This window comes from Arachis ipaensis, chromosome B8 (assembly GCF_059453495.1).
Source record: "Arachis ipaensis isolate K30076 ecotype BB chromosome B8, ASM5945349v1, whole genome shotgun sequence".
Lineage (NCBI taxonomy): Eukaryota > Viridiplantae > Streptophyta > Magnoliopsida > Fabales > Fabaceae > Arachis > Arachis ipaensis.
Window position 1 is genome coordinate 3,700,592 of NC_142443.1, and position 9,099 is coordinate 3,709,690.

The 9,099-nt window shown below is 37.1% G+C and overlaps 1 protein-coding gene across 1 annotated transcript; it reads left to right on the top strand.

Moving 5' to 3' along the window:
• Positions 1 to 276: 276 nt before the first annotated feature.
• Positions 277 to 6,431, top strand: LOC107613367 (kinesin-like protein KIN-5D). The gene is made up of 22 exons (XM_088496780.1): positions 277 to 807; positions 894 to 1,023; positions 1,328 to 1,483; positions 1,579 to 2,055; positions 2,269 to 2,366; positions 2,456 to 2,612; positions 2,731 to 2,800; positions 2,889 to 2,965; positions 3,055 to 3,108; positions 3,191 to 3,271; positions 3,362 to 3,473; positions 3,637 to 3,723; positions 3,848 to 4,023; positions 4,109 to 4,270; positions 4,358 to 4,465; positions 4,549 to 4,707; positions 4,811 to 4,894; positions 4,990 to 5,195; positions 5,281 to 5,382; positions 5,490 to 5,599; positions 5,689 to 5,840; positions 5,988 to 6,431. The coding sequence occupies exons 1-22, from the start codon at positions 638 to 640 to the stop codon at positions 6,207 to 6,209; spliced, it is 3,150 nt and encodes a 1,049-aa protein (XP_088352906.1). The 5' UTR covers positions 277 to 637; the 3' UTR covers positions 6,210 to 6,431.
• The last annotated feature ends 2,668 nt before the right edge of the window (positions 6,432 to 9,099 follow it).

Here is a 9,099-nt window from a genome sequence, read left to right on the forward strand (position 1 = left end):
TGTTTACCTAGCACTTCTCTCACAGTAAATTTTTACCCTACGAAAAAGGCAGGGTTTCAAAATTTTTCAAACAAAATAAAAGATGGGTTTTTTAAGTTACTGACGGAAGCTAACCTTGTGTTGTTTATAACGGTCGAATGAAACGAGAAAGTAGAAAGGTGGCATTTGGACGCCGTTATCCGGGCCCATTTTTGCTCGTGAATTGCCGTAACGGCTTTCTATTTGAGTTCGGAAATTTGTAACTTATTTGGTTTATCTCTGTCAGTACCCAAAATTGGATCGCTCACAGTCACACGCACCTTTTCTCTTCCAGCTCCCGAGAAAAGACACACACTCACACGCTCTCTCTATCAAGACAACTAACTACATAATCATAATATATATTTAATTATTATTTATAAATCGACGGAAATTATTATCTTAAGCAATATCGGATTGTATTATATTGTGTTGCATAGTGTAAAGAGTCTTTGACTCTAAGATTTCTGGTTTCTGAATTCTCACGTGAAATTCCATTTGAAGGCCGGCACTTTTTTCTTCCTTTGTTCTCTTCCTACTGTAAGCTTCTCATTTTATCGTTTCAATTCCGATTCTTCCTCATTCTCTATCCACATTCCACGCTCTTCCATCGCCGATCATGGATGCACAGCAGAGAAGAGGAGGAGGACTCGTGTCGATATCTCCATCCACGCCTCGCTCCAGCGACAAGGCAGTGCGAGATCTGCGATCTGCGGATTCCAATTCAACTAGTTTCAATAAGAATGACAAGGACAAAGGCGTCAATGTGCAGGTTCTCCTCCGATGCAGGTGACTCTCACTCGCTGCTAAGCTGATTCAGCTTGTTTTTGCAACTCTGGATTGTTATGTGATTGTTTTCGTTTTGTTTGTTGCAGGCCGTTGAACGAAGATGAAATGAGGGTGAATACGCCTGTTGTGATTTCCTGCAATGAAGGTAGAAGGGAGGTTTCCGCTGTGCAGAATATAGCCAACAAACAGATCGATAAAACCTTCGCATTTGACAAGGTTTTGTGCCTTCTTGCAATTTATTCAAGTGCACGAATTGTATTGCACATATGTGATCTTGTGGAGAATCTTCTAGTAAAGTGAATAAGAATACTTGTGGAGGTTCAATTTAGAATTCTAGAAGAAAATAACATTCATCAATTGGATTTTGAAAGCCCTTTCACATTGGCATTTTGAAATAACTTATATCTTATCGGTCGTGATCATGGTAGTAAAGAACTTCTAAATATTTATTTTTTCCTTTCTTTCTGTAATTTAAACAGCAATTGCAGTTATTTTGAATTTGGTTTACTTTGGAGTGTAGGTGTTTGGCCCTGCCTCTCAGCAGAAGGAACTGTATGACCAGGCTGTGTCTCCGATTGTGTATGAAGTACTTGAGGGTTATAACTGCACAATTTTTGCATATGGTCAAACGGGAACGGGGAAGACATACACAATGGAAGGAGGAGCTAGAAAGAAGGTTATTCAATATTCCCCTGTTTTAACTGCTTTTTACGTCTGCTCAATCGTTTTGTATTGAAATCCATTTCTCCTTCTGTGCTCTTCATGGTGCAGAATGGCGAATTTCCGAGTGATGCTGGTGTCATCCCCAGAGCTGTGAAACAGATTTTCGATATATTGGAGGCTCAGAATGCAGAGTACAACATGAAAGTAACGTTCTTAGAGCTTTACAATGAGGAAATAACGGATCTTTTGGCCCCTGAGGAGACTGTAAAATTTGTAGATGATAAGTCTAAAAAACCTATCGCTCTAATGGAGGATGGGAAAGGGGGTGTCTTCGTTAGAGGATTAGAGGAAGAGATTGTTTGCACTGCAAATGAAATTTACAAGATATTGGAAAAAGGTTCAGCAAAAAGGCGTACTGCTGAGACTCTTCTTAACAAACAAAGTAGCCGTTCTCATTCCATTTTTTCAATCACAATTCATATTAAGGAGTGTACTCCGGAGGGTGAAGAAATGATTAAATGTGGAAAGCTAAATCTTGTGGACCTTGCAGGCTCTGAGAATATCTCTCGTTCTGGTGCAAGAGAGGTATTATATGATTATGCCTGATTTGGGTGGGAACATGTGGCTACATGATATCCTGTTTGTTTTCGCATAAGTTTTGTCATTAATTATTAGTTTTGTTGGTGTTCTAAGAAATTGTGTTAATCTGCTGCATTGACTCTGCCTTGTTCTCTAGTGTCTGAACAGAACAAAATTTCACAGCTTTTGAACTTCCACTAAGAAAAACAATACTTGCAGGGTAGAGCAAGGGAGGCTGGGGAGATAAATAAAAGTCTACTTACACTAGGTCGAGTGATTAACGCCCTTGTTGAGCACTCAGGTCACGTTCCGTATAGGTATGAGCAGCTGCAACTAATATAGTCGATTGTCATTCATATTATTTTGGTTACTTTTAAATCAGGCCTTCTTTCTTTTATTATATCAGGGATAGCAAATTAACCAGATTGTTGAGGGATTCCTTGGGTGGTAAAACCAAGACATGCATTATTGCCACAATATCGCCTTCCATTCACTGTCTTGAAGAAACCCTTAGTACCTTGGATTATGCACATCGTGCCAAGAATATAAAGAACAAACCAGAGGTGACTTTTTTAGTTGCTGCTCCTTCTTTCCGGTTAACATTTTGATATTTCAACGAATCAGTTTGATGTTTTCAACAGTAAACCATATATAACAATTTGGAGTTGGTTATTTTGTCAGGTTAATCAGAAAATGATGAAATCTGCAATGATCAAGGATTTGTATTCCGAGATTGACAGACTGAAGCAAGGTTGTTTACTGTTTACACTTTTCAGATTGTTAAACTTATCTTCCTCGATGTTTCTTCCTTTAAAAATTTTTTTATTTATGTTACCCAGAGGTATATGCTGCTAGAGAGAAGAATGGAATCTATATACCACGTGATCGATATCTTCACGAAGAAGCAGAGAAGAAGGTTTCCTTTGAGTGTTCTAATGTTAATTTGAATTGGAAATACTGTGATAGCTTTGGCAGCATTGCTAATCCCTAATCTATGTTCCATAGGCCATGGCTGAAAAGATAGAGCGCATGGAACAAGAGGCAGAGTCCAAAGATAAGGTGTGTACTCCGTCATTGATTATTCCATTTATAGCTATTGAGTTAGCAATTAAAATAACGATGTGCCCTGATTTGTGATTAGCAACTAGTGGAGCTTCAAGAACTCTACCATTCTCAGCAACATTTGACTGCTGAATTAAGTGACAAACTTGAAAGAACTGAGGTAAATTCGGTCATGCATAACTCCGTTCTTTTGTGTTGAACTGCTGATATGTTCACAAATTAAACTTACTTCTGGTGTCTGTATTCTCAGAAAAGTCTAGAAGAAACTCAGCAGTCCTTGTTTGATCTAGAGGAAAGGCATAAACAAGCAAATGCAAAAATTAAGGAAAAGGAATATCTGATATCAAATCTCTTAAAATCAGGTTAGTGAATTATAATCCTACGTTTGTGTAACTTCCTCTAGTATTGTTAAATTTTCAAGTTGGTTGAATACCATCTTATGCCAATGCAATCTAGTTCAGTATTTTGCGTGAGTAGATGCTTACATTTTATATCTTTTTATCAATTCTTTTCTTATATTTTCAGAGAAGGCACTTGTGGAACGTGCAATTGACCTACGAGCTGAGCTTGAGAATGCTGCATCAGATGTGACAAACCTATTTTCCAAAATTGGTTAGTATTATTCTCTAGAGTTTCTTTTCTTTTCTTTTTTCCTTTTCTGGGAATGAATTGAATAAAGTACATACCACTGACATGAGGGACATATTTATCGATAAATTTTCTTTTCCAACAATAGAGCGGAAGGATAAAATTGAAGAAGGAAATAGAATACTTATCCAAAAATTCCAGTCTCAGTTAGCTCAACAGCTTGAGGTGTTGCACAAGACAGTGTCAGAATCTGTAATGCATCAAGAGAAGCAACTAAAGGATATGGAGGAAGATATGCAGTCTTTTGTATCAACAAAGGCAACGGTGGGTTTAAAGTTTTTAAACAAACCTTTGTTAGAAAACTAGAATTTTCCGGATTTACTAACTTCGTTTTGGTATGCTTTTGAAGGCTACCGAAGACCTTAGAATAAGGGTAGCAAAGGTGAAAAACATGTATGGCACTGGCATTAAAGCTTTGGATGATTTGGCTGAGGAGCTTAAAGGAAATAACCAGTTAACTTATGAAGACTTGAAATCTGAAGTAGCAAAGCATTCTTCTGCCTTGGAGGATGTAAGCGATTTATTATTCACTCGTTGAAGTTGATTCTACCTAAAGTCAGATTTTATTGCTATGTTTAACTTGATTTCTGTGCTACAGCTTTTTAAAGGAATTGCCTTAGAAGCTGATTCGCTACTAAACGATCTTCAAAGTAGTCTCCACAAGCAAGAAGCCAATTTAACTGCGTATGCTAATCAACAACGGGAGGTATGCAATTTTTGGGTTGTTCACACTTTTGAGTTGGACATTCTGATTTTTGAGGATGCTCAATTTTCTGCTGTTGCATGCAGGCACATGCTAGAGCAGTTGAGACTAACCGTGCAGTGTCTAAAATAACGGTGAACTTCTTTGAAACTTTAGACAAGCATGCATCCAGTCTGACCCAAATAGTGGAGGAAGCACAAGTTGATAATGATAAAAAATTATGTGAGCTTGAAAAGAAGTTTGAGGTGACCAACTATGTATTTTCTCATAATTACACAAATCATGATTGGATATTATTTTTAAGAAGAGAACACAAATTTGTCTTATCTTTTAACTTCGGTAATGTAGGAGTGTGCTGCTTTTGAGGAAAAACAACTATTGGAGAAAGTGGCAGAAATGCTTGCAACCTCAAATGCTAGAAAGAAAAAACTGGTAGCTATTGCTTCTGAACATGTGAATTTTCAAGTTTGGCTTATAGAGTCTCCCACAAACACTTGAAGATAACATCCTATTCTTATTTTTCCTAGGTTCAAATGGCGGTTAATGATCTTCGCGATAGTGCAAACAGTAAAACCAGTCAGCTGCGGCAAGAAACATTAACCATGCAGGATTCCACTTCATCTGTCAAGGCAGAATGGAGAGTTCACATGGAAAAATCAGAATCAAACTACCAAGAGAATACTTCTGCTGTAGAATCTGGAAAGAAACACCTAGTTGAGGTTCTTCAAACCTGGTATATAAACAATGCATCAATTTTTCCTAATCATTTATTATCTATCTTCTGTTTACTGTGTCTAACGGTGAACATACAACTGCAGCCTCAACAAGGCCAAAGTAGGTTCGCAACAATGGAGAAAAGCTCAAGAGTCCTTGGTTAGTTTGGAGAAGAGAAATGGTGATTCAGTGGATACTATAATTAGGTAGGCTTTGATTTGCCCACTCAGACCAAAATGATCAAAATACAATAATATATATTAACTATATTGTTAACGTTACGCTTTATTTTTCCCCATTACTTTCTGGCTAGGCGAGGAATGGAAGCTAATCAAGGCCTACGAACCCAATTCTCAAGTGCTGTATCAACAACACTCGAAGATGCAGGCACAGCTAACAAGGATATTAACTTATCGATCGATGGTCAGTATTTTAGTCTCATACCTCAGTTACCATGATTTTATTCCCTTTATAGATCAATATGCAAATGTCAACTGATACCGCACTTGCAGATTCGTTGCAACTTGATCATGAAGCTTGTGAGAACCTGAACTCCATGATCGTCCCATGCTATGGAGATCTAAGAGAACTGAAGGGCGGTCATTACCACAGAATTGTAGAGATAACCGAAAATTCAGGCAAATGTCTGCTCAATGAATACACGGTAAGAGAGTTGAACTTGCCATACATATTTTTGTATATTAGAGCGTATAATATGTAATGTTATAGTTCACAAACAGTACAGTGACAACATTTACTTGTTACTGCGTACAAATTTTTCTAAATGTCTTAATTACCCTGTGACGAACAGGTGGACGAACCATCTTGTTCAACACCAAGAAAGAGACCTTTCAATTTGCCAAGCGTTTCATCCATAGAAGAACTAAGAACCCCATCGTTTGACGAACTATTGAAGTCATTTTGGGATGCAAGATCTCCAAAACAAGCAAATGGAGATGTTAAACAAATTGGGGCATACGAAGCCGCGCAATCAGTTAGAGACTCCAGGCTCCCTCTTACTGCTATTAACTAGGAGAGTCCAAGTTCTGTAAATAGCATATTTGTTGAGATGTAATTCCACAAATAATATATATTCATTTATTATTATTTTTTTCTCTGGGGAGTATAGAGGATAAAAAAGAAAAAGGGTGGTTAGTCTTGTGGAGGAGGCAGGAATATGTAAGGTATGTAATATGTTTCTGGCGTGTTTGTACTAAACTAGATCTTGCATTCCAAAAGTAATATTAATTATTTATTTTTCGGCGTATGGATATTCAGCAAAGCAAAGTACACAGTAGTACAGTACACACAGGACACAGCATTAGTACCAAACCAGGGCACGCATCACCGGGGGCATAAGGAGTTTTTAACATTTCATCAACGTAAGAAAGGCGAAAATTCGCTCGTGACTGACGCCGCATGATATTTTGGGTGCAATAAGAGTCAGAAGCCAAATCCAACCTACGGAAATGGGCTTGTACAAGCAGCCACGTGCAGCAGTAAACTAATAATAACTAGAAATAACTTCTCTTTGGTGGACGCCAAGGTCGGCTCCGAAACTGGCAGCTGGGTCCCAGGTCAAGGTTGTCTTTTTAATGAGCTGTCTGATTTGATCTATTTTTACAGGACACAACGTCACAAACACTGGTATATAACGGTTTATTTTGAATAATGTTCGCATCTAACATAATAAATATTAGAGTAATTACCCAAATCAGTCCTCCGAAAATTTTAAAAACGGACATTTTAGTCCCCAAAAAAAATTAATACACAGATTAATTCTTTAAGATTTATTCCGGCGGACAAATTAGTCCTCAGTCCAGTTTCCGGCGTGACTCATCAAGGGAGACTGCTAAGTTGGCATGTTCAGATGCACACGTGGCACTTAAGTGTCCACGTGTGCGAAAAGGACAAAATAGTCCCTGCACATTGGTGAAGAATGACGTCGTTTTGATGTTCTCTTCCAAACCTCTCGTTGCAAATAAATTTGAAATTTTTCATTGCTGAAAGCCTGAAACTGTGTAATCATAAGCTCCATTGTAAACCCTATTTCAACTGCAATGGCGACAAACAAAGGAAGCACTTCTTCATGGAGCCGCCGAGGAGGAAGACATGGTCGATCTAATGGTAATGGTCTCAAACACGCTGAAAATAGCAAAGTAGAAAAAGTTGAATTTTTGAAAGGGCAACACCCAAAATGCTTGTGCGATTTGAATGCAATAATCTCCATTTCAAGGACTCCAGAGAATCTGGGTAGACTTTTTTTTGGATGCCCACTATATAAGGTAATCAATTTTAGGGATTCTACTAATTTATCTTGTACTATGAATGGTAATGAATAATGTCGTTGTGTGATAAACAGGAAAAAATACCGCATTGCAAGTTCTTTGCATGGGTTGATCAATTATTTTACATCAATTTGGATTATGATTATTTGGAGGATGTTGCAATGGATGGTTGTGAGACTGCTGGTCATGTTTCACATATGTTTGCTGCTAACATTGCTGGTTTGGAGCATAAAGTGATGGAATTGCAAAGTAGAGTTGACATGTTAGAAATTCATCAAAATGTAGTCCCAGAAATTGAGTGGAAGACGAGATATTTTAATGTAGTGTTTGTTATTATCGTGTGTGCATTGTTGGTTTTGGTCATGGGAGTTGGAATTGCTTCTTTGTAACTGATATATAAGCATTGATTCAGTTCAAGGTGTGAATCACAGTTGCATTCTATTTTCTTTGTGAATTGAATCAAAGTTAGATAAAACAAAATATTTACAACATATTAGTATTTATAGGTCTAACAAAAAATTAAAAGGATGACCATTATAAAATCATTACAAAATCATAAGTATCTAAAATATTATTCAAACATAATTGCTTGAACAAATATGTCCTTTGTAAAAGCTGAAAACTAATTTTTAGCATTCTATCAATTCCCTTGTTTGGTTCACAAACAAGACTTATTTAACTTTGTTATGCTTTTTGGTAAAAGCTCCCCTGCCAACACGTCACAATCATCTTTCTCAGAGTATTTAATAGTTTCTTATACTAGCATAATCACAAAAGTGGGGTGGTATGTTATTTGGCAAATAAAAAACATAATACCAAAACAATTAGTAAATAACATAAGTGGTGTTTTCATAGATTTGTTTCCTGGATTTAGTTTATAAATTCATATACACATTTGATGTGATATATCAAACTCTGAAGATACTAGAAGAGAAATTAACAATAAAACAGCAGCAATACTTGCAATACCAAATATGTTGCTCTAAACTTTAAAACATAATAGCTACTTAAACCAGCAAAGACAACATTCATGCATACACCAGTCTAAACATGATTCAAAAATAAAAGAGAGTTTTGTCCGAAACAATCTCTCATCTAATGGAGCATTAATAGTATTTCAAGTTTTCTTCATAACCAAAAAAAGATTAAACTAAGACATCAAAATAGCCAAATCATTTGTCCTTAGTTTGCAGTTTTTCATCACTTCTTTTTCGGATGATTGAAACCAGGATTTGGGATAAACTGGAACATCCTTGATGCAGTCCCCTCACTTGCAGCTGCAACAGTTTCTGCTGAGACTCCATGAGAGGTTCCAGGTGGTGGAATAGGAGGGGGTGTGCTAAAATGGATTGTTGCAGGATGATGAGGCCTAATGATAGGTTGCTTGGCCCTTGTACTTGGTAGATTAGATGCTCCATAGTTACCTGCAACTTGACACAATGTATTTGAGACAATGTTCTGCAAGGATTAAACAAAGTAATGTTAGCATAACTATCGGATTAGCAGCACAATGTGAATATTTAGTAATCCTTTCACTCACAACATTAGTCACGAAATCAGGTGAATTTGTTGCTGCATGAGTCGGAAGGGAATGCTCAACCACAGTCTAAAACAGGAAAAAAATACATACATAAA

Bases quoted from the DNA above. Each gene is read 5' to 3' on its own strand.
- LOC107613367 (XM_088496780.1), top strand. From the start codon at position 638: ATGGATGCACAGCAGAGAAGAGGAGGAGGACTCGTGTCGATATCTCCA. The intron at 1,024-1,327 runs GTTTTGTGCCTT...TTTGGAGTGTAG, and splicing joins AAACCTTCGCATTTGACAAG to GTGTTTGGCCCTGCCTCTCA. The intron at 3,272-3,361 runs GTAAATTCGGTC...CTGTATTCTCAG, and splicing joins ACAAACTTGAAAGAACTGAG to AAAAGTCTAGAAGAAACTCA.